The 23,815-nt window shown below is 42.0% G+C and overlaps 3 protein-coding genes and 1 pseudogene across 12 annotated transcripts; 3 read left to right on the top strand and 1 right to left on the bottom strand.

Moving 5' to 3' along the window:
* The first annotated feature begins 784 nt into the window (after positions 1-784).
* LOC133888183 (mediator of RNA polymerase II transcription subunit 7a-like) lies at positions 785-2,429 on the top strand (annotated as a pseudogene).
* Positions 2,430-3,113: 684 nt separating this feature from the next.
* LOC133888325 (uncharacterized) lies at positions 3,114-10,964 on the top strand. 8 transcript variants are annotated; one of them, XR_009903779.1, is made up of 14 exons: positions 3,114-3,586; positions 4,094-4,136; positions 5,094-5,360; positions 5,444-5,536; positions 6,166-6,515; positions 6,595-6,744; positions 6,825-7,019; positions 7,751-7,825; positions 7,938-8,004; positions 8,075-8,353; positions 8,429-9,242; positions 9,334-9,390; positions 9,829-9,973; positions 10,518-10,964. XR_009903779.1 is itself a non-coding variant. In XM_062328519.1 (14 exons), the coding sequence occupies exons 1-14, from the start codon at positions 3,227-3,229 to the stop codon at positions 10,558-10,560; spliced, it is 2,862 nt and encodes a 953-aa protein (XP_062184503.1). In that variant the 5' UTR covers positions 3,115-3,226; the 3' UTR covers positions 10,561-10,964. The 8 variants fall into 8 exon arrangements, 6 of the variants coding, with proteins under 6 accessions (XP_062184504.1, XP_062184503.1, XP_062184505.1 ...); XR_009903780.1 differs by having other exon boundaries at positions 3,115-3,586; positions 9,886-9,973; XM_062328519.1 differs by having other exon boundaries at positions 3,115-3,586; positions 9,905-9,973.
* A 1,161-nt stretch (positions 10,965-12,125) lies between these two features.
* Positions 12,126-16,440, bottom strand: LOC133888222 (molybdopterin biosynthesis protein CNX1). 3 transcript variants are annotated; one of them, XM_062328380.1, is made up of 13 exons: positions 16,190-16,438; positions 15,968-16,094; positions 15,752-15,882; positions 15,264-15,365; positions 15,098-15,181; positions 14,770-14,997; positions 14,383-14,570; positions 14,184-14,288; positions 13,753-14,076; positions 13,186-13,343; positions 12,983-13,089; positions 12,644-12,700; positions 12,126-12,557 (listed from the first exon to the last, which is right to left on the bottom strand). In XM_062328380.1, the coding sequence occupies exons 1-13, from the start codon at positions 16,343-16,345 to the stop codon at positions 12,348-12,350; spliced, it is 1,977 nt and encodes a 658-aa protein (XP_062184364.1). In that variant the 5' UTR covers positions 16,346-16,438; the 3' UTR covers positions 12,126-12,347. The 3 variants fall into 3 exon arrangements, 2 of the variants coding, with proteins under 2 accessions (XP_062184364.1, XP_062184365.1); XR_009903748.1 differs by having other exon boundaries at positions 12,443-12,557; positions 12,937-13,089; positions 16,190-16,440; XM_062328381.1 differs by lacking the exons at positions 12,126-12,557; positions 12,644-12,700 and adding an exon at positions 12,707-12,838 and having other exon boundaries at positions 12,937-13,089; positions 16,190-16,440.
* A 3,298-nt stretch (positions 16,441-19,738) lies between these two features.
* On the top strand, positions 19,739-20,391 carry LOC133889619 (uncharacterized). Its single transcript, XM_062330071.1, has 3 exons — positions 19,739-19,747; positions 19,989-20,152; positions 20,253-20,391. The coding sequence occupies exons 1-3, from the start codon at positions 19,739-19,741 to the stop codon at positions 20,389-20,391; spliced, it is 312 nt and encodes a 103-aa protein (XP_062186055.1).
* The last annotated feature ends 3,424 nt before the right edge of the window (positions 20,392-23,815 follow it).

The raw sequence follows: 23,815 nt of genomic DNA, 5'->3' as shown, positions 1-23,815 counted from the left end.
TCCGTCCTACCGGCGGCGGCGGCGGCGGCGCTCCCCTTCCCCGTGGTGTCAGCCGCGAAAATCGGTGAGTTGACCCCCCTACTCGTCCTGGTAGTCGCCCCATATCTTTCTTTCTTTATCTCTCTCTCGCCTCGCTCTATGTTTGCTCAGCACTAGCCTCAGCCTCACTCATCTCCGGATTGCTGGTTGCTCAAATTGTTGTGTGGTGGTAGGGAAGGGGTTGCGAAGTGTTTGGTTAGTACGTCGTGTTCTAAGATTGGGGGGAGGGGCAGGATTATACTAGTTGAGACTTTCATGTTGTAGTCAGTGATACTGATCTCATTCCAGTTGTATATTTCTAGGGTAATCATTCATCCGTGATGTTTTATATCGTGAAAATTTTCATTGCATTTGTATTGATGTACTTGGCTAGATCGATGGTACTTGGAGTAAAGTGCTTAACTATTGCTTTTGCTCTTTTGATGAATCATAATTAGAAGGCTTCTGAAGTTTAGTGTTTTGTAATATGGTGTATAGACCGCTACTGCATTCAGGAAGTTGACTAGCCTGAGGATTTGTCCGTATGGCAGTAATGCGAAAATGTTTGGCTTTGTTTCCCCTTTGACCTTTGTACCGTATTTTCAATTTACATTTAATCTGTTGAGCTTAAGCACACTAGAAAACAAAAATTGCATTTATATGACTTGACCGTCTGAGAGGTTATGTAATTTGATTTGACGACTAGAAAAATTAATTGATTACGTATATGGTATTCTGGTTTTGTGCAGCATAAGGCTGGATGGCAATGGCCACATCATCGTCATTCCCTCCTACTACCAACTGTATAAGGATTACAAGCAGGACCCTTCATCTACTCCAGATCCTCCACCGCCAATTGATGGACCATACAAACTCTTTGGTGCTACCTACACAGTATGTTGCTTATCATAATCTTCTTTATAGTGTGATATTGCTTTTGTTAAACTGACTGCGGTTTGCCTCTCTGGCCCCTAGACAGATGTGGTGCTGCCAAGCTTTGAGGATCGAGGTGTTTTTTTTTTTTTTTGAAAACTGATTATATTTCAGACTTCAAAAAGGAGCTAAGGACCCTGAACAGAGAGCTTCAACATATATTGGAGCTGGCAGATATTTTAGTGGAGAGACCATCTCAGTATGCTCGCAGGGTAGAAGATATTTCACTCATTTTCAAGAACTTACATCATCTTCTTAATTCCCTACGACCTCATCAGGTGTGAACCTCAGTTTTTGTTCCACGTGGTGAATTTCTCTTCAATTCACTAAAATGTACTTAATTTTTTGAAAATCTTTTAGGCAAGAGCCACATTGATTCACATGCTTGAGAGCCAAATACAGCGCCACAAGCAAGCAATTGAAGACATAAAACAGTGAGTGACTAGTCTTTCTTCAGCTTGGCTGCATAAGTTTTGAATATTCATCTGGCATGGCAGGGTAGACCTCTGAGCTCTTTTCTCAATGCCTCTTTACAAAAAAGCATGCATCATTATTATCATTATTTTGATTATATTAGCTGGTCCCCCAGAATGCTCCACTATACACTGAACCAATCATATATGTATTTGTATATTCTTAGTTATTTTGAGTTGGGAAAATGGATTGTGTCCAGACGGCCAAACATGACTTATTGTTCGCAACTATTGCAAACTTTTAATCCAGCATAATCATGCTATTTCTATATTATTAGCCTTTTGTGTGTGTTTTTTCTTTTACGACCGCATTGCAACTTTGTCGTTGTAAAGAAGAAGAAGACTATAGCTACTTCTGGAGATGGTTAACTGATGATTTTGATAGAAAATTATAGAGGACATGCTATTCTACAATATTGACTTTTGCTATTGGGAACAGACATTTCATATGGTATCCTGTATGTATGCTTACATATTGCAAGTAACCTTCGTCCCTTACTCCCTTAAGGATCATTATAACTTAATCGCTTGCTTTCAAACCATCCGGTGTTATCGTAAATTGTGACTGTACAATGCTAGTATTCTGACATCCATGGGTATTTCCTTGCTTCAGGAGGAGAGAGGAGGCACAAAAGCTACTTGGGGAATCACTGCTTGTCTTAGATGGAAGCCAAACTAGTTAGGTTGGCTGCAAGCAACTCGAGTTGGCAGGCTCAAGACGAACTAGTGCTCTATGAGTTGGAGAATGTAGTAGTTTTCTTGTAGAAATAGCCTAGAGACGGTGTTGAGATATTTCTGGCTCGTGGACTTGTGCTATTTGTTGTGGCTTGTGTTATTTCCAGCTTTGATCACTGAATCTGTTCCAGACTTTGATGATGGAAACTACCATACTCCATTAGTCCAGCTACTTAATGCTTAACTGCCATGTTTCTGTTTTCTTCCGTGCCTTGTACTCAAGAGGTCATTGGTATCTACTGGCCTGTTTAATCCAAATCAATTATCATCGACTGTTTTTAAGTAAAACTATCATTCGATAGTGTTGACTGTTGAGGTAGTCGTTAGGGGTGTAAATTGGTGAACCTAAAGGATATACTCACCATCTTTAGTTTAATTAATAATATTAGTTTTTTGAAAATTTATTTAATAAGAAAAATAGTGTTATTGATTCAATTAAAAAAAGGTTGGTGGGTACCTTATGTTTGATGTCGCTCTTACAATAGGCGACAGGTTAAAAAATAAAAACAGTGCGTTTTATTGCTTTCAAAATTTAAAATAATATCGAAATAGTCATGAAAAATTAAAAAAATATTATGGAGGATACTATGACCTATCTCTTAAAAGATTCAGACAATTTTTTCATGAAATTTGTCTTTTTTGTTTTTTATTGTAAAATTATTTGTTTAAGTTGAAGTTTTTTGAGAGAGATCATACTATCCTCTACAACATACTTGTTTCAGAATTTTCATGATTATTTTGATAGTATTTTGAATTTTAAGAGCAATGAAATACAGTGTTTTTTTTATTTTTTAACCTAACGGAAGATCGCCAGCCTGTTTTACAATTTTTTGATTTCCGAAATATAAAAATAAAAAATGCCCAAAAGCTTGTGCGGGGCTGGCAGCCCAGAAAGCCCAAACCGTGTGCGCACCACAAACCTCGCGGAGAAGCAACAAAACCAGAGCAGAGCAGAGCAGAGCAGAGCAGACCGACCCGGTGTAAGAGTGACAGCAGGGGAAGAAAATTCCACCTCTCCGCAGCTCGCGCCTCCTCTCCTCTCCCCGTCCCCGTCCGCGTCCGCGTCCATGGACGCGTACCACCAGCAGCGCCGCTTCGCCGGCCCTGGCGACACGCCGCCGCCGCCGCAGCCGCCTCATCCCTCCCACCCGAACGCCCACTGGTATCCCGCGCCCCCGCCACCGTACCCTCCCCACCCCAGCCACCCCTACCCTCCCCAGCACCACCGCCAGTGGGGCCCGCCCCCCGACATACATCACCAGCGCCACCCTGCGCCGCTGCCACAGCAGCACCCGTACGCGTACCAGCCGCTGCCCCCGCCGATGCCGATGCAGCCGCCGCCACCGGCGCCTGGGAACCCCTGGCCTCCTCACCACGCCGCCGGCCAGCCCTCGCCGGCCAGCTACCCTCCGCCGCCGCCGGGGCAGGTACGTTGGACGTATCCAGTGTTCGTTTTCTGAAACAGATGGCTGGCGATGCGTTAGCGTCCTTATCGGGGCATTGGGTAACACTGGTAAGAGATTTGTGTTAGGGTTTGTAGCGTAGGTCAGTTGCTAGGTGTAGGGTTTATGGAAAGTGTGTTCTACTTCAAGTAGCAAACAAAACGTGGTGCCAGGTTGTTTGGATGAAAGCTTATGAGTCCATTCAATTCAATGATGCTCTTGCTGGGCGTAATTTGACGTTGATATGACGGTATACGATGGCAGATGGCACGGTTCTACTATCTAAGGCTTGCTATTTTCTGTGTCTTAGCTAGGTGCTTTGATGTATATCTCGACTTTTCTGCTTTCAGTCAGGTGACCTTCAGTTGGTTTTGTGTTTTTAGCCAAGCGGCTGGCTGCATGATCTGCCCATTATTTTTTATTTCATTTGCTTCTTTGTTCTCTACTTTCATGGAATATGAAATTTGTTCCCCAACGTTGTTTATTTTGTAGGCTTGGACCAATCATTCATGGACTCAGGATCATGGATATCCAGGTTTGTCAATATTATCTAAGCCTATGCGTCTTTAGATATAATTTTGCAAGATGATGTTGAGTATGATTTACAACAGGAACTTCATAGCTTGTGTTGATACTGAATTTTTGATACATGGCATCAATACAATATGATGTGGGCACTCTGATATGGCATTTGTGTTAAAAATCCTAATTGCTTCACATCGAGGATTTTTTTCGTAAAAAGTTTGAATTATACATGTATTTCAATCTCGTTCATGAAAACAGAAGTCCTCAATAGGTATTGGATACTGCATAGAATGCTACCGAAGTAGTTGACAAGTATGTATCAACCATGGCCATACTGGCGATGGTGTTGGTACTAAAGCTTAGTTTTGGTTGGAAATTTCCTTGCACCATTTGATGATTATTGGAGTGCTACCACTATCCAAAACGTATTAGTGAATGTGAATGAGATGTTTCCTTGAAAATTATCAAGCCTAAACACATTGTACGATGTAAAATGGAAAAATGCATCCATTTCCAAATGTTTATAAAAGAGTAATAAACTTGGTCCTGGGGGGATATTTTCTTCATGAGTTCATTTGTTGCTAAATCAATATTAACTGATCGTATTTCAAATATTCTGGATATCACTGTTATAATGCATGTACTTTCCCACATAACCCTTGCTTCTGAACTTTGACGTACTTTCTTACATAATCATGTCTTGATAATTTTTGTTGTGATACTTTGTTTCTAGCAAATGCAATTGTCTTGTTAGTTAATTGACCAATCATGGAAAGTTTTTTTTTTGTTTGGGGGGGGGGGGGGGCGTTAAATCTATTTAGGCTACTTTTAATGAAGTAAACTTTAAACATCATATACGTTAACTCTGGAGAGACTTCTTGGAGAGAAAAACCTTGCAGCAAGAACTCAATTTTTTGTTATGATGATTAAGTTTCTCTATTTCCTTAAAAAACAAAAAAACTGGAAGGTCATGGCAATGAGGAAGATTGGGCTACAAAGGCGAAAGCATGGGCTGCTGCTAAGTCAGTTACGGAAAACCGCCAGGTTCAACAGCATGTTGTATCCACAAGTAGAACTGAAAATCATCATTATGGTTACCATGATCAGTATCAGCAACCAGCTGGTCTGCCTACAGAAGTTAAAGAACCTTTACACCCACCAATTCCTCAATCAAGTAACGACTATGTGCCATTTCCAATGGCAGGTCATCATAGGGAAACAAAACATTTGCTAGGTACAGTATATTATTGCCCTTGCTCTATATGTGTTACATGTGGATGTGTAAGTTTCAGAATGGAGCTGAAGATTGTATTGCAGATAGAGGTCCAATGGTGTCTCCAGCGAAGAATTTTGATTCATTTCCATCCACCTATGAGCAGGAGGTATCTTATAATTATTCTTCTGCTCCAGGTATGCCTTGCTTGGCAATTTGATTGTATGTGCAGCCTGAATCATAATAGGTTGAACCTCCTGGGAAAGTTTTCAGATTCGACCATGGAAAGACTGAAAAAATGAAAAGGCTAGAGCATCCCTATTTTTAGAATGAAGAGTATAATGCACTTCACCTATCTCTTGATACTTAGCTACCAGTATCTGTTGTGGGTACTTCATTTGCGTTGTATTTGAAGCAACGAGTTGGATATATCTATTGTGTTGGCCTCTACCAAATGGAGGAAAACACATATTAGTAAATAAATATACTTATATGCTGATGAATTTCTTCATCAGTGATTATGGTTTTGTCAAATATTCAATAAGTACTGGTGGTATGTCATGTTGATTATATTTATCGTCCTTATAGCTGAAAAGAAAAATCGGTCACTGATGCAATATAGTTGATTAATCATCCTTTTTAACTGTGAATAGCAGAAATCATCCATTTCCTCCAATGGTCACTAGTACAATGTATTTGAGCAATATCCTTTTCTATTATATGAAGATGAACACATTTGTTTGTCTTACCAGCAGTCCAACATTCATGCTGAAACTTCAATAATTTTAAAGAAAATTTTCTTTTTGACTATGCCATGTAATAACAGGTAATGGGAATGCTATGCCTCAATATCCAAGCTCGCAAGCACAACCATTTCCAACTGCTTCGTCTGTTCAAGATGGATTCCCACGGGCTCCGCCTAGTATGCATGTTCCCTCAGTGGAACAGCCTCCTTTTGGGCATGAACGACAGTCAGTTGATCCAAGTGACCAACCTTTGGAATTTAATAGCAGGAAAGCTCCTGATATGCCAGTCCATATAAATTACAATTCTAGTATCCCAGCTGCTCCATCAGTAGCATCTAATCATGATGTAGTTGCAACATCCACCCATTCATGGATGCCTCCTGCAGTAGGGTTTCTCCCTCAAGCTCCAGTGCCACCACAAGCAGCACAGGTTTATACCTGTTTGTATTATTCACCTATCCTGTTTTATTTTCTTTACATGAGTGATGCCTACTCTTTTGATCTTACAGATGGATCCTTCTGTGCATGCTGCACCACTTTTTGGAGCAGTCTCTGGTTCAAACTATGTCCCACCTGCAGCATTTGGTGTTGGTAGTGTAACAGAAGTGTTCCCTACAGATCCAAACACTCTGTTTAGTGTTGCAGAAAAATCAAAGAAAGTATGCGACCTCTTTTTGCTGCCATGCATTTCCCTTCCTGATCTTTCTACCTGTTTAACTTTGAATGATTCTTGTGCCAGCCTCCAGTACCTAACTGGCTTCGAGAAGAACTTTTGAAGAAAAAGTCAGCTCCATTGAGTGCTTTGGCACAGCACTCGTCGAATTTAAATTCCATGGAATCTAAAGATGCCGAACAACCACTAAGAAGACCTGACCAAAGTGACAGCAGAAGCAATGATTCAGCTAAATCCACTGAAGATGATGAAGCTGATGAGGTGATGTTCACTATTTTAATTATCAATCCCTACCTATCACACTATTGATAATTCCTTTATGTAATTCATTTTTGTGCGAAGTCAGCCAAAAAAAAATTCTCCGTTGTAGTCTAGCTGGTTAAGATACTTGGCTCTCTCTCTCACTCTCTCTCTCCCTCTCTCTCTCTCTCTCTCTCTTAGCCAAATACCATACTTCTAATGATCTATTTAAGGATCTGAGTGGTGATTAATGTGTCCAAGTTAGTAAGCTAAATAGTGGTGTGGGGGACTCTAAATGAAGATGTGAAAAATTATTTTTGGATCAACTTTTGTTAAAAACAGTGAGCTAGCTTGGTCATAGCAGCAGGTTGGACTATTGGGGTAGAGTTGGAGGTAGTGGCTTCGAGAAACTATTGATGGCATGCTCCCTTGCCTAGCGTTATTGCCTGATTTATTGCTCCGTGGTTTTCCAATTCCTTTTGTATGTTATTACTTATTAGGTTATGCAATGACTTGTTTATATCCCACAGAGACACTGTACCCATACGCTAGTTATTGGAAAACTATTTTGTACAGCAACACCAATTTAGAGGGGAAACCAACTTTGCTATTCATTTTTTATGGGATTAATATAGCATATAGTTGAACAACATGCTGACCTTGGCCTTTTTTTTCTTTCTTTGTTCCCATTTTCAACTTGAGTATCAACATGGCTCTTATTTGAATCATTCTAAAACCTTAATCATTTGCAGGATGAAATTGAAGCGGCTCGGGTGGCAGCAATCAACCAGGAAATTAAGCGTGTGCTAACTGAAGTTCTTTTGAAGGTTTTGTTCTTTGCTTAATTGTGTTTAACTATCAGTATGATTGTATCTGCCAAAGACTTACAAGGATACTAATGTTTGTTAGTTTTTTACCCTTTTTTGTCATCACATCCAGGTTACTGATGATCTTTTTGATGAGATCGCAACAAAAGTTTTGAACGAAGATGATTCATCAGCTGAATGTGAGTGAATTTTTATGAACTGTGAAATTAAATAGATATTTGATTTTACTGATCATTGCCTCTGGTGCAGCCAATGAGCCCACTGGTATTTTTGGCTCGAAGGAGCCTAATCTGGGCGAATCAAAAACCAAGACCTCTGCTAAAGTTGTTCTCTCTGCTACGCCAACCAATATTAGCTCTAGTGATCGTAAAGATAGTATTGGGCTAAGTTCCCCTAAAGGTGCTCTTCTCGGTCTTGCTAGTTATGATTCAGATGATGATGATGAAGATGAGGGTGATGGCGAGGCTAAGATTCCATCATCAAATTTATCATCTGAAGCTAATGCCAGCGCCGCTAATCCTGAAGAAGGTAAGTTCTCAACGAAATACTCACGGGACATGATTTTCCACAATTTATTAACTTGGATGCATGATAAAATTGTAGGTGATAAAAGCACTCTTGGTAAACGACATGGGAATCATAATGAAAAAAATTCTTCACTCGGAAGCACTTCATCAGGGGAAGATCCTAAATATATGAACAAAAAATTTCAAAGGAGCACAAATGCAGAACATGAACGTGAGCATATTCATGACACACAGAATGGAGAATTTCCTTTAGATGCCAAAACTTTTATCCAGCCAAAGGGTGCAGTTCATAAAATGGATGACAAGGCACATAGATACGCAGAGGTAGATATCCGGAACAGAAAAACCTCTTCTGGCAGTCATGCTGAAAAGTACAATGATGTGGAAAGCAGTCACAGGCATTTAGAAAAGAGCGGCAAGGAGGACTTTTTAAAAAAGGTGAAGGCTGATCATACAAAAGAACTTGAATCTTCTACTGCAGAAAAATACAATAATGATGACAAATATAGCATGTATGGAAACCTTGATAAAAAGGGTAGCTTCAAGGAAGAAAAAGGTTCTGGTAAGATTGCAAAGCATGAATCAGATACAAGGGAGCCATACTCCAGAGGTAACTCTAAGCAGGATGATGCCAAGGGAGATCGAAAGGATTTTTCAAAGGATACTAGAGAGGGAAACAGGGATATTACTGATAGAGGAGAGGGGAAAGTAAAAGATGAAAAGGAGGACGGCTCAAGGCAAATGACAAAGAGCTCATCAAGTCATAGCAGTAGAAGGTCACGGTCACGATCACGATCTCCAAGAGAGAGAAGTCGAAATAGGAAGGAGAGCTCTTCACATGTTCGAGGGAGTGTTTCAAGTGATGAACCTTCTGATAGTGTGAAAAAGAGGTACTATAATTCTCAAGTAGATTTAATGATGTTTAGCATTTATGTTGCACTCCTGTTCTGATGAACAGTTCATTACTATTTTCTGCTGCAGAAAGCTTCATTCGCGTAAAAACAGCGTGTCTCCCTCACCTCCAAAATCTAGAAACAGGTATTTTATTTGTGCCCTTTTCTATAATGCTAGGAATCCCCTTTTCTATAATGCTACGAATTATGCTGGGATTAACGAAATTAGAAATGTGCTGGTTGGCTCCAGTATTTTTGCAGATATGTTTTATGGTTAAAAACAGTAGTGTTTCTGATCTTAGTCTATGCTGGTCCCCTAGATGTTGTGGAATACATCGCTAGCTTTTTATGCTTTAATTATGAATAAGGAGAGTCATGCTATAGATGTTCTTGTCTTAGCAACTGTTTCTACCCATTAAAAGGTAAGGGGTAATTTTTTTTTTTTTTTTTAGAATGGGTAAATGTTAAGGTGGCTGACTGTTCTGAAACATCAATTGGGGGTTTCTGCCATATTCTTGGTTGAACTGCATTGCTCTGCTTCATTGGATATTATATCCTTTGTGAATTTGGTATGAGCGTGCAGGTATCTTCTGCGTGAAGAAACATCAGGTTCATGTTACTCTTACACTTACCTATTTAGTATTATGTTTCATCTCTAGACGAATTTCGCGGTCTCCACATAGCAAGCATTCTCACCGCAGGCATTCGCCTTATTCATCTGCCAACAGGTAAGAGATTAATTTGTTCTTTCTTCATCATTATATAACTCCTGCTGATAGCTCGACGTGAAATTTTCAGTAGTTTTGAAAATAGATTAGCTATCAATCTTGCTGTAGCTGATTATGAAAAATGGATTAGCTGCAAATAAAAGCAAATAGTAAGGAATTTTAAGAAAAAGAAAAGACAGATTTTAGGTATCTTGACAGCACATGTTCGATTGAAAACATTGTTTAGATTTTACAAGAAACCTCGTGCTTGATATGTAATCTTGCATGGTTTCCCCAAAAATTTCCATACCATCTTAAGAAATCAAAGGCATTTTCTACACAATTTCTCCCAGGGAAAGCAGAAAACAGCATACTGTAAGTTTGTAGCCTGCAGGATGTTTAAAGTACACTATACTTCATCTTGGAGTCTTGGGTATTCTGGCCGGGCATCAATTCTTAGACTTTCAGGACTGCCGATCCTTTAAATCTGGAATCCTCTATTTGTTGGCCCACTTGTACAGTACTATATTAGTGCTTCCTTAAAAACTGTGTCTAATCATCGCAGGAAGAGGCGGTCAAGATCAAGAACTCCAGTCAAAAGGAGATAGAAGACAGTGGGCAGTTTGTTACCCAACAGGGCCGGATGCCCAGGCGTCCCCGTGAAACAATAGATGTTGCAGTATTGATGTGGTGCTATCTAGTGCATCTTTTGCGTCTATGGTTCCATGGAAGAACAGCATCCCAATGGTGACAAGACATCAATAGAGGCAGAGACTGGATATATAACTCCAATGCTTACGACATAATGATCATTTTGCTGTATCCTGTTCGGAGAATGAGCAATGGTAACCAGCTTAGGAGGTTTGCCATTGGACAGTATGATTTGCAGTGCCCCCATCGACTTCGCCGTATATTAGGCCATGTACGGCTCTGCAGAGCTACGTTTTTAATTGCACTTTCCTAACTCGGAGTATTTCCTGAAATTTTGTATGCTAAGAGACATGCATTACCATCCTGTTTTCCAGTTCTTTGTTTATCTGAGTTTGCGAATGGAAAAAGAATCGCTTTTATTTCATCCCGTGAAATATAATTTCACGGACTCGGCTGTAGTAGTTTCACCCCAAGAAGCTCCAGAGTTCAGTGCTGCTAAATATATAAGTTTGGCTGCGAGCAATCGGTGCTGCAGTGTGTATTCGGCTGCCCCCATGTTGCGTACCTCATGTTATTCCCTACTCGAACAGTTTAGTGTCGTTTAATTTTTTTTAAAAAAACAAACATGCTATGAATCGCGTTGTCGTTGGGTGATGTGCGTTTCACGTCGGGTAGTATTCATAAAGGACCAAGAAGGGCTTAGGTACCACGAACCAGAGATAGCCAAATAGGCTACTCAGGCTGGTCTGGTACGAACTCAGCTTGATATGATTTGATTGGTCTGGCTATTGTAACAGGTTGTGTCATGCCGAATCGTGTCACACCATTAGTCCACGAATCGCGTCACACCATTAGTCCATGACACAATTCATCTACCACCGTATCGTTCTGAATCAGCCCAAACGTTGGGTCAACCCAAGCACTATTGGCCTGGTGGCCTGACGAGGTAGAAAAGAGGCAAGGCAGAGCGAGGAGGTCGGGAGCGAGGTGACTGGGCAGGGAGGTCAGGGGCTGGACAGCCGGTGACAGGGCAAGGTAGCATGATGATCAGGCAAGGAGGCATGGTGACACGATGACCGAACGAGGTGATAGGGTGAGAACCAGCAACAATTGGCCTGGTGGCCCGACGAGGTAGAAAAGGGGCAAGGCAGAGCGGGGAGGTCGGGAGCGAGGTGACTGGGCAGGGAGGTCAGGGGCTGGACAGCTGGTGACAGGGCAAGGCAGCATGATGATCAGGCAAGGAGGCATGGTGACACGACGACCGAACAAGGTGACAGGGTGAGAGCCAGCAACAAGATGAGGCAATTGGTGAGACAAGGCATGCCTGTGCTGAGCCCATACCAGTCCGTCTAAATCGAATCGTGCTATGCCAGCTCGCTATGTCAAGACATCAGCATAAACATAGCCCGGCTAGTCATACCGTACCGACCCAGCCCACCTATCATCGGGCCATGCCGTGCCTGGGCTATACCTCGAGCCGACCCAGTTAGCCATCTTTACCGCGAACAGAAACAGGAGATAGTGAAATATGAAAGAGATCCAAATTCGTAGCACAGTGAAATAGATTCGAACAAGTGACGACGAGATATCACACAGGAGTTCAAATCTTCATATGACATCACAACGAGCAAAATCAATGCAGTCACTGCTTCATCATCGAACTGGACGGAGGCATGCAGCAGAACACGAACGTAGTAGCTATTTCGTGGAGGTTTTCTCAGTTTTGCGGGCATCCCATTGTCGATCAAGGTTCGCATGAGCAACCCATATCAGTCGACGCGGCTCTGAAGCTCCGCTCCCATTGGTCCACTGGCGCCGCTGCAGCGTGAGGGACGTGGCGGGGGTGCTTCTCCCTCTTGTCACCCTTGATCTGCTTCAGGGCGTGCTTGAGCGCCGGGAGGAGCGCCTCCACGCACTCCGCGACCGCGTTCGGATTACCAGGCATGTTAATGATCTGAAAAAGATTACCAACACCCGCGAGCGTTTAAGAGGTCCATACACGAGAAATTATTATATACTTTTTTGAGTTATAGTATGTACAAGTGTTGATCCTCTGATTCCAGCCGTGGCCCGGGACAGCATTGCGAACGGTGTAATCTGTACCACAGAGAATAGTTCAGAGACACTCAGTGCAGAACAGAAGATCTCATTTCCAGCAACGTCTAAGAAACTGGGAAATAGAGGATATGCCACTTCATATTCTTCAATGTGATCGTTACGGTTACTGTTATGCCTCTAAAAATACAAACATCCAGCAGAAACGGTTAAATGTTTCAATTTGTATAGTTAAGTCTTATCAGTGATTCATAGGAATAGCAGCTATGATGAATTACCATGTTGAATCTAAAGATAACGGGATGTAACAAATGCCACCATCACCTTCAAACTCTCTTGAAGCATAACAAATGCGAGACCAGGTGCTTCTTTCTCTATCACAGATTTTGTTGCTTCTGGGGTGACATCCCGAGGTGTGAAGCCAGTGCCACCTGCATGTGCATCATCACCAGGAAGTAAAAGCTCATGTGAGTAGGAAACAAGGAATGTGCAATTCACTATAACTTTTGAAAATAAGATCATGTCACCTAATGTCAAGATGAGGCTAACGCGGTCAATATCACTCCATTTTACCAGAATTCCTTTGATTTTCTCCACTTCATCAGGAACAACAGCAGTAGCAACCACGGTTGCTCCCCCCAATTTCTCTGATGAAGAATTTACTACAGATACTGCTCTTGGGCCACTGCAGACGGGATAATTAAAGAGAGACGAAACAAAGATGATATAAGTTACTTTTCACTTTCACAAAAGCATGGTTCAAATCACAGAGAACTAAATAAAAAGATATGCTTAGTCCCATGTTTTCAAGTCTAAGAGAACAAAATCATTGCAAAATGTGGAGTCCTTACTGAAATGCATCACCATCTTATGTGAAGAAACAACAGTAATTAGACTCTTCCCTTTTGCACCATAGAGTGACCCCTTTGCAACTCAAGGCAAAGAGGTGTATCATGGTGCGCGCAGTTTACAGGGTGAGAATACAACACACAGTTTTGCTCTTTCCAACATGCTCTCGAGACCAAATCACATGCAATAGTAGGACATTTTTTTATTGGGACTATGAAGGAAAAGGAATCAGACTTGAGATATACCTCCTATCAGGGCCTGCACCGGATGAAACAGTGTCACTTACAGTCAGAATTGCTACTTTAACTTCAGCATTCTGAGAGGCTGCAACCTGAGGTACATCTGTGGAAATTCGTTTTGCAGATGGAACAAAATGAGACAGGAGTGGATATGAAGCAGCGTGCAGCTTATCCAAAGGAGAGCTGATTATGTCTGAAATAAGTATAGCTTGGATAGATGTTCCAGCTGTCAATATCTGCCCAGTCGATGGTACTTCCAGCAAAGCATTTGCAGATTTCATACTTAGGAGACGGCTACTAGCTTGATGGCCAGTGCTCTCAGCAACATAACTGCCCAAACGTTCAAAACAAACAAAGACTTACATCACCTGGTGTCAAATTATCAAAAACACTGTTACCAAATATCCCATGTTAAAATATATCTCATACGGTCTTACCCAGGTCTACCAGATCCATCATCAAGCACCCATCTGATCACTGCACGGTGAAACTCTGTTCGATGTGGGTCTGCTCTTAAAGGATGCAATAGGCGCACATGCACTCTGTGGACACAGAATTATCCGTGAAGAAAATTTGCTGAATAATGTAAGATGAGGAAAAAATACTCACAACAAACATAAGCACGAGGATTACTACCTTTGCAGATGAGGATTTGACCAACCAGATAAGAGACGTATTGCAGGAACAACAAAAAGATTGAAGCAAACCATACAGCTCACTGGGTTTCCAGGCAAACCAAATGCAAGAACTGTTTTAGACGGCTTTGGTGTGTCTTGTGTGGTGATCTCAGCAAATGTTAATGGCTTTCCTGGTTTCATTCGGATCTGTATGGCATGCAGCAAAATATAAAAATTACTCGGAGAAATGGACAAAGATAGTGGTGTTGTCTTCAAAAGGATTCTTTTTATAAAGATAACAGCTCTAATAGGTTATCGAACAGCCACAAAAAAATAATCTGATCGTAAAATGTAATCTTTCTCTGGATCCCTGACTGTTGATTCATGTTGCCTAATAACTAGGTACCTTTTCGAAGTGAATTTTACCCATCTTTGCCAGGCAAGGTTTGACGAGATCTCTATCACCCATGGAAACACCACCAGAAGTAAGGATTATATCAGCATCAGAACATAGAGCTGCATCCATATGCTCCTTAAGACTTTCTTCAGTGTCTTCTGCAATACCCAAGTCAACAACTCTGCATTTCTGCTGAACAGCAGCAGCTAATAGCATGGCCCGGTTGGAATCACGAATCTGCAATTTTAGTTTCAAGAAGAGAGGCCATTCATTTCAGTGAAGTATGTAATGCAAAGAAAGCTGAAGGATGCAAACACCACGGAATAGTTCAAATAACCTGACCACGACTGAGAGTGGCAGTGGCCGGCTGCACTAATTCATCCCCTGTAGAAAAAACAGCAACGGTTGGTCGAGGGTATACCTGCGCAAGCAAACTCAGAATGCAGCATTACAATTGTGTTTCTTTTCTATACTCAGCCAGGGTAACTGGAAGACTTATTCACCTTGACAGTAGTTACACCCACTGTTGCAAGTAGCCCAATTTCTGCAGGACCTATGTGCTCACCAGACTTCAGCACTATCGAATCCTTTTCTATGTCACATCCCTGAAAATTATTTGAAATACTAAATCAGCAGTAGCTACTTCTTAACAGTGTGCACAGCACTTTCCATGAAATTTTTCATAGTGATTGAGTGCTCTGGAGATAAGAGTAGTAGAGATAGATGGTCAAGTTACCTAAAACTAATTCCATTACAATAAGAATGCTGCTTCCAACAAAGATAAAAGTAAAACAGTAAATCCACTCAGATATATAATAACCATCTAAGCTGAAAAAAAGATGCAGCTGACATAGCAGCAACGCACAGAGAACAGCTTTTCTTTCACACCCGTATTCTCACAAACTCGAAGTCATGGTTACACTTCATCAAAAGCAAAAGTAGAAGCACAGAAATCAGTTAGATGAGCAAGTAGGGATGAAGTTTAGCATACCACATTGCGGATGTCCTGCCCCTCGACGGCCCGCGCCAAAATCCTAACTCTCTTCGACCCATCTGCTACGGTGGCGACCTGCTCGGTGTCCTCCACTTGCACGACGGCGTCGGTGCCATCAGGAATCGGCCCTGCGTCAGTGGCCACAATCACTCAGACGATCAGCACACAACGCGGCGCAACACCGGGAGATAACGCACGCGCAAGTCACCTCACCTCCGGTCGTGACGTAGGCGACCGTGCCAGGGGCGACGACCACGCCGAGGGCGTCGTCGCCGGCCCTCGACTCCGTAATCACCGGGTACTCCCCGGGCCCGTCGGAGGCCACGACGGCGTACCCATCCTGCAGGAGGAGACGGTTTCCATCAACCCAAGCCCGCCACCCACAGCAGAAAGGAGGAAGGAAGGGGATGGAAGGCGGAAGGAGGGGCGACCGACCTTGATGGAGGCGCGGAAGGGAGGGAGCGGGTCGGGCGCGCGGACGTCCTCCGCGAGGACGAGGCCGAGCGCGTCGTGCAGCGGCACGTCGCGCGGCGCGGCGCGGCCCGCGGCGGCGGATAACACCGCCGCGAGAGCCTCCTCTACCGGCAGCATCTCTCTCTCTCTCTCTCCCCCTTCAATTTCCCTCGGCTCTTCTGCCTCCGGCGGCGGGCGAGGGGAGGGCTATCTGTATCGGCTGACTCAACCACTCGGCGAGCCTGCGCTTTAAAAAAAAAAAAATCAACGGAGGGGTCGCCACGTGTGTCGTGACGACTGCCCTGCAGTGCAGCAGCCGGAGCCGGTGGAGGGCCAGGCAGGCGGACGAGTATCCTGAGGTCGCGTGCCATTGTTAACGAGTAGGATCGGTTTTATGTGTCAGCGATCAAGTTAATACGATGTCGATGTTAGAGGATTCGAATTTAGGTTAGACAGTAGCCGGAACTAGATCCTCTGATCTTAGCCTTTTTAATGTTAGAGTGCAGTTTGTCAGTTTTGAGCCATTTGATTGTAAATGATCTTAGCTTTTTGAACGTTAGAGTGCAGTTTAGTAGTTTTGAGCCGTTAGATTGTAAATGAATGGACAAAATCTGTCGCTACAGTAGGCATGTGAACAGGCCTCCGGCTCTCGGTTCAAAATCACGTTGGTATTTCGAAAGAGACGGGCTACCCAAAGCCAAATTTGTTTTCGTCTCGTGTGATGAAGAAGGTTCCCGGTGTTCCCACGCCGTCGCCAAGTCGCCCTCCGCCTCGGCGCCCGCAACACCCACCCGTCAGTCAGCTGGCGCAGCTCATAGCCGTGGCACGCCGCTTGGAGTTGGTGTGCTGCCGTTGCCGTTGACAACGCCAAGGGCGGCCACCGCACCGCACCGCGCGCCCGTCTGTTCGACTAACGAAGAGGCCAACGAGCCGGGGGCCGGGTGTGAGCTTGCGACCGGTCCTGCCGTCCTGCACCACACCGGACCGCTCAATAGCCGAGGGGCCAACCGAACGATAAGAGTACAGGACCACAACCCAACGTCACCACGGGCATTTGCTTCGCCAGTGGCCGCGCGCCTGTTCCGTGCTTCAGCAGCCGCACGCACGGTTTTACAGAGACAGATCATGTTAATATGTTATGTCTATGTCCTATTCGGATGGTTAAGTAGCTAACGGTGAGCCAAAGAAGAGACCAAGCAAGAATTAGCAACTGCTCACACGAATCCTCTGCAGTACCATAGACATTAAAAGTCGCTGACATGTGGGCTAGGTAGGAGAGCAGGCTCACATGATCCCGGTTGGCTCGGACTAGCTAAGCTATTTATTCATCAACGATGACACGCCAGGACGGCAAAGTAACAGCGGAGCGCCTCTCAGCTCAACTCTGCATCCTCAAGACCTCAACTCATAGCAACTCTAGTGTCAGGGATTGTACCATGCTAGGGATTGTAAACTAACTGAAAAAGAAAGGGAACAGAAGCTCCTTTTTGCGAGGATATTAACGGGCTCAAGCAATGCAATAATCAGATCTATCGCAGGCAAACTAACGTCACCCCAACTCTCCAGACTACTTGACCAGGCATGACTTGAGAGATTTGATTGCCACCTTTCCAACCAACCGAGTTTCACTAAATAAAGTACGAACGGGGGCAGTATGCAGGATTTTGAAGCAACTACTTTCATAATTCCACCCAAGAAAACATCTGCCTCGGCGTTACTTTTACCACCAAAATCCATCAGTCTTTGGAAACACTGCAAGACAACCCGATAAAGATGCATCCCAGCTCCACTGTCGCGAATTATCGACTACCTGCAAGAAAGGAATTTCAGTTTAGCTATTGGATATACCAGAAGACACGCAATAATACATCTGCTGGTTACGAAAACTATAGCCCTATCCCTGTGCTTGTCTCGGCGGCAGACCTAGAAAAATATATTGATGGTGCCAGCTTGCTAGAACACTGACCTATTTACTAAGTGTTACTTGCTATTTCTAACTATAATCTTAGTAGGATTAGCAATGTTCCTCATGCATACTAGATCCGCTCCTGGCTGGTCTGCAGGGAACATTCTCAATAAAAAAAACTTATGCATCATCAGAAATGCAGAAGTCTTCAGCGTATCGTTTCTTCTTGCACTCGTAAGTTCAAACAAATGGACAACTAAAACTGAAGAGCCCATTAAGGAAACGATATTATCCATGGAACTGCCCAACCTAACTCTCATTTGGATCCCTTCATAACATTGATCGTACCAGCGTTTCTTCTATAATATATATGAGTATTCGAACATGCACTCATACTAGATCAACCACTGAATTGTCAAACTTATAGCTCTAAAGCCTTAATCTGATCAAAGTAGTACTGAACAATGAGCCTATCTAAAGTATAAAATACTTCCGGACAGCACATTATCACTTGCCTGATGATGTTTGAGAGAGAAAACTTGTAAATTTTGATCAAGAAACAAAAGACAATGAGATAAGATGATGAGTACAGCCTAAATTTTCAGTAAGATAGCATGTTCATACTTCATAAAGGTTGGCAGATCCAGCTCAAACTAGATCTGGCATAATTCACAGGGAGGAGGTCAAAGGGGTGGATTACGTTGATGCAAAATGACTACAATACAGACTTCTTTTTAACGGAAAACAGTGAGGGAATCCCCCACTGCAAAGCTTTATTGAAACGAGAGGGGGGAAAGGAAACGAAAGTATACACAAGAAGGGAGGAACAGAGGGAGGAAGGAGAAAAGAAATAAAACTCTAAACAGATTATTAGGAGCTATGATTTAAGACCAGATCTCAATATGCCTACTCCTACCATTATCTTGAATTTTGGTTTATCTTCAGTTTTACATTAGCAGCTTGCTCTCCTGATCTATACAACATCAAGCAATACAAATGCAAACCTGCAAACTCTGATAAATACAACGGATACAATTAATAGGCCTCTTGTACGCAGAGCTATTGGTTGTATTAAAGTAAGAAAAAGACTATGACTTGTTGGTTGCATTAAAAGGAAAACAAAAGGTCAATAAAAAACTATGGCCCTAAGTTGAAGGCAAAGTGCATTTGCCCTTTTTCCATTAATATACCGAAATAAGAGTTAATACAACCTAGATAGTTCAGATATATCAGAAAATTAGAGGTAAAGTGCCTGATCGCAGAGCACTTGCTACCAGATAGCTAGAAACATAGCTAGAATTAGAGACTAGAGATAACAGAGAGTACAAAAATCAAACGGGTTACATGAAAGATTGAAAGACAGAAAAAGAGATATCTAGTAGCTGACACCCGGCGGCAGGGAATCTGTTTGAGTAGCTGAATATGATAATTTGCATTGGCTTGAGATAGAACTAGTTTATACTTTCTACCTTGTACCGAATGATAAAATGATAGCACAGCTTTCTGGATGGATATGTCATGGAAATGTGAACAAGACAAAAGACTCATGCTGTTTAGATGCTAGTAAAAACTAACACAAATATCAGTTCATCTTGATGCCTGACAAAACTAACCAACCAAGAATCATGGCTTGTGTAAGTCAAAGTCGAATCACGGCTTGTGAAAGTCTAAAGCCCTGAACTAGCGTAGATGATGTACCTACATCCTCCTCAAAGCGAACACTTATTTAACATGAAAGCTGCATATCTTCAGTTCCGAATTGGGGGCTACCATTTTGTATCACTAAATTGAGCATTGATTCTATATATTCAATTTCGTAGGTAGGATTATAAAATCTTAGCATTACGGCGACGGTGCATGACACGATTCAATTAGTTCGTGGGGGGAAGTAAGCAGCACGTACCTGTTCTACTCGTCGTCCTTCAGGATGTGCTCGCCAGGGGTCGCCGTGGCTGCTGTAGCGGCGGCGGCTTGCTCTTCCTCCCGGAGCATCTTCTGCGCATCGTTGACCCGCATCCGGACGATGCCGCCGACCACAACTGCATGCAAATCAACAAATAATCAGCAGGCACTGGCGTCAGTTCGTGCGATTAGATAAGCGGGAAAAAAAAGGAGAGGGGGTATGACGGGATTGATTACTTGCGGCGGTGCCCAGGGTCCAGATCCACAGGATCTTGAGACCGGGGCTCTTCTGGCTCCACCTGGTCACCATTGGAGGAGCGGCAGCAGCTTGAAGCGCGGTGAAAGCGCAGGGGATTTCAGTCTGCTTGGAGAATGAGGGAATCAAGGAATGCTTGATTTGATAGGGCTTTCGGGGGGTTTGCCCTAGTTACCCTTTTTCTTTTTCTTCAAATTTTGTCATGTGAAAATTCAGGATTTGTCTTTTTAAATTTGAAACTTTTATAGTTGATTTTTTATAAATCCTATGGTGTAATTTACTAATTTCTAATACTAGCAATCGCACACGTATTACACACGTAGAATCAATTTAAGATATAACAATCCGAAAAGCTAACAAAATATAGCATAGTAAAAGAGGGATTTGCATACACGATAATTGAATTCATGTGCCCATGCGACGCGGAGATGGCTGGTGTTAAGGAGATGATCAGCGTAGGTGGTGAGCCGATGAGCAGAGGTAGCCAACGCCTATCCGTGGAGATGATCAACGCGTAACATGAGTTGAGGTTGCTACTTGTCAATTTGTGTAGATTGTAGTAGAGACCGAAGGTTGTGATTAGATTTTGAAAATAGATTAAGAGAATAAAAAAAGAACAATGGTTGAAGATCTCGATGTAGTTTTGTAAGAGAAGAAGAAAAGAAAATATGATACATTGTGGTCTTACCCTTTTATTATGTGGTGATAATTTTTCTTTATTTAAATTTTGGAAATAGAGTGACGGAGGAAAAAGAGCACGTTATAATAAGGAAAGATAGCACGTTATAATCAAGGAAGACGATTAATGACAACGCATGGAGAATAGATTGATTATTAAGCAGCTAATTAATTATAACTCTTTATGTAAACCGTATTTGGTGTTTGATAGGGTACAACATTGGAGCACCGTGTACCGTTCTAAGGGGCTTGATGTCAGAGATCTTATGAATATGGGTAACTCCCTCTTTTATAGCTTATTATAGTAAGAGTTTGTCGTATTTATATATTATCGTTTTTCTTCCCTTAAAAAGACAATTGAAATAATACTGCAAGAGTTATGAAAGAAGCTTTGAACTAATAATGCTCATAGAGGACGGTGGTTGAACTTTTCAAAAGTTCATTTGTCACTGACAAAAACATATTTTTATCTCATGGCTCCACATCTAAAACATTAAGTGAAGACTGCTGAAGTAACTACAATAACAAGTTTGGCATGCATCTTAGGGTGATTTGATGATCGGGTCCTTCTTGCCCGCGACATTTTCCTTGTCAGAATAAAAGCACATCTACACTATTAGGACCGAAGTCATGTCACCATCATCACATCCTACTCGTACAAATACTCCTCAACAAGGAATTCACGAAAGCATGGACCGAAATGGTGGGAAAAAGATGCCTGCACATCTTGATATACGGTATCAAGCACTCATTTCTTTATGTGAGTAACTAACGTTCATCGACAAGGGTTAGTAAGACGCTGATGGATTCAAGCTTGTGTATTGTTGGGAGGCAAGAGTAGGGATACTAAGGATAAGCATAGAGGGGATAGTAGTAAAGATAAGGGTAGAGGAAATTGTTCGAAGTGACACGATGCTGAGAATGTTTTGTTTTTTTGAAAGTTGAGAATATCGTGGGAGGCAAAGTGGCGGTGAAAGGGCAAATGAGAAGCATTCGCAAGAGGTCTAGTACCGAAAAATGATAAACCCCTCCTCCGGTACCTTTATTAGAGGCATTAAATAGGGCTGTATCCCACGCTGCCCCCAAACATCGAACGTGGGTGGCTCGGGGGGAGCTCCTTGCTCCCCTGTCATCGCCAACCGAGCCCCAGCCAACCGAACATGTGTGACTGGAAATTTGAATGTTTAGCCCCTGGTCTTATTTTTTCTAAGAATCCATCTAAAGAACTAATTTCATAGTAACAAACTAAAATAATTAGTCTTTTTTTTACACGTCTTTGTTTCCCACTAGCTGGAGTAAATAATCTATTTTGGAGGATTCGAATTTCTTTGCGCCTAATAAAGTGAACTCTCCAAAAGTAAAGAAGATTAGCAAGAAACTTCGGGATACATGAATAGGGTAAGGAAATGGGCTAGAGTGTAAATATTCCAAGCAATAGCCCAATAAATCCATACTGTCGAGGAATCTTTGCTACTGGATATAGTCTAAATATTCCAACAATGAATAATCACATACAAGGAGACACAATATAAAGAAAAAGTTTTCTCTTTATTTCATCTATGTTCTATAATGAGGGTTTCACCCCTATATTTATATGCTAAAACTACTCGAAGATAGAATTAATGTATCATAGATAAAGACCCATGCTACAATGTCAAACTCTAATAGATCAAGACGAGCCCACATTCTGTTGTTAAACTTTAGAGTTTTTAACATTCTCCCTTAGTACTTCTCGCGAAATACATATGTCTCATCAAAAATTTCCAAAAACCTAGTGGAAAATTAGTAGAAAGAGTACATATCTTGTGACATGATCATCGTGTCCTATGAGTAAAGATATATCCCTGCAGAGTGTAAGATCAATTCGAATTACTGCGCTTTCAGTTATGAGCATGTTTCTGTCTATTTACATCAATCATATAGTTTCGTTATTGGGATATTGTGATGAAATGTTGGGACATAGCTGGTGACATGCTTGTAGTCATAGAAACAAAGTTGAACCTATTCTTGCTTTGAAAAAAACTTGATGGCGTACTTAAAACGCTATTGGAGTGCGTCCAATAATGACTTAGCGCTGGTCATAGCTATGTATTCATTCTTCAAAGTGGGGAAGAGATGATGGTAGAAAAAATGAAGTGTCTAATCATCCTTATCCTCTATGAAAACCATTACACAGCATGTTCCTAGCCTAATTGCAATATCCGGACATTCGACATCTAAGTGAGATAGTTGTGACAATCTGCACTCAGCTCAGTGAACTTCTTGTTCGTGATGCCAGCCATCTACATATTTAAATGACACGAGTATTACTGCTTAGTAAAGTTGCATCACATTGCTAAATATTATAATTCTCTTGACACTTTCTATATTATTATATGAATTTTATCGAATTTAAACGTCTAACATGAAATTAAACAATAAAAATAATAATTAATAGTATAAAAATAATAATAGCAAAATTAAATATTGCACAATTGCTAAAATAGATACAAAATCGAGTTTTAAGGTAATTTTATAAAAAAAACATTTTTAAAGTTTTCTGTAAAGCTCTTAGGTTTCTACGTAAAATTTCAGGATTTACGTAATTTCTAAAAACTCCAGATTTATACATAATATTAATATTTACAGATTACTGTATCATCATTGTAGTATCAAATTCTGTCCGTTTATCTGAAATTCGACGCTTCATGGCAGAGTGAAGTTAGAGATCCAGTTCCTGCAAAACGGTGGGTCGGACTGATAGCACCGTAAAATAAGGTGTGAAACAGTCATCGCGATTAGTGCCGGGTGGACCCCACGTGTCATACGCCCTACATTTGAATCTCACTGCTAAGCAACGCAGATCTCCAGCAGTGTCCAAAAGCAT

Source organism: Phragmites australis, chromosome 13 (assembly GCF_958298935.1).
Source record: "Phragmites australis chromosome 13, lpPhrAust1.1, whole genome shotgun sequence".
Lineage (NCBI taxonomy): Eukaryota > Viridiplantae > Streptophyta > Magnoliopsida > Poales > Poaceae > Phragmites > Phragmites australis.
Note: the sequence above shows the minus strand (reverse complement) of the source record. Positions and strands in the feature narration are given on the sequence as shown.

Coding starts and splice junctions, on each gene's coding strand:
- LOC133888325 (XM_062328518.1), top strand. CDS start 3,227: ATGGACGCGTACCACCAGCAGCGCCGCTTCGCCGGCCCTGGCGACACG. Junction 5,361..5,443: donor GGAAACAAAACATTTGCTAG/GTACAGTATATT, acceptor ATTGTATTGCAG/ATAGAGGTCCAATGGTGTCT. Junction 6,516..6,594: donor TGCCACCACAAGCAGCACAG/GTTTATACCTGT, acceptor TTGATCTTACAG/ATGGATCCTTCTGTGCATGC.
- LOC133888222 (XM_062328380.1), bottom strand. CDS start 16,345: ATGCTGCCGGTAGAGGAGGCTCTCGCGGCGGTGTTATCCGCCGCCGCG. Junction 15,883..15,967: donor CGCCTACGTCACGACCGGAG/GTGAGGTGACTT, acceptor CCACTGACGCAG/GGCCGATTCCTGATGGCACC. Junction 15,182..15,263: donor TGGGTGTAACTACTGTCAAG/GTGAATAAGTCT, acceptor TTGCTTGCGCAG/GTATACCCTCGACCAACCGT.
- LOC133889619 (XM_062330071.1), top strand. Junction 20,153..20,252: donor GACGATGCCGCCGACCACAA/CTGCATGCAAAT, acceptor GGGATTGATTAC/TTGCGGCGGTGCCCAGGGTC.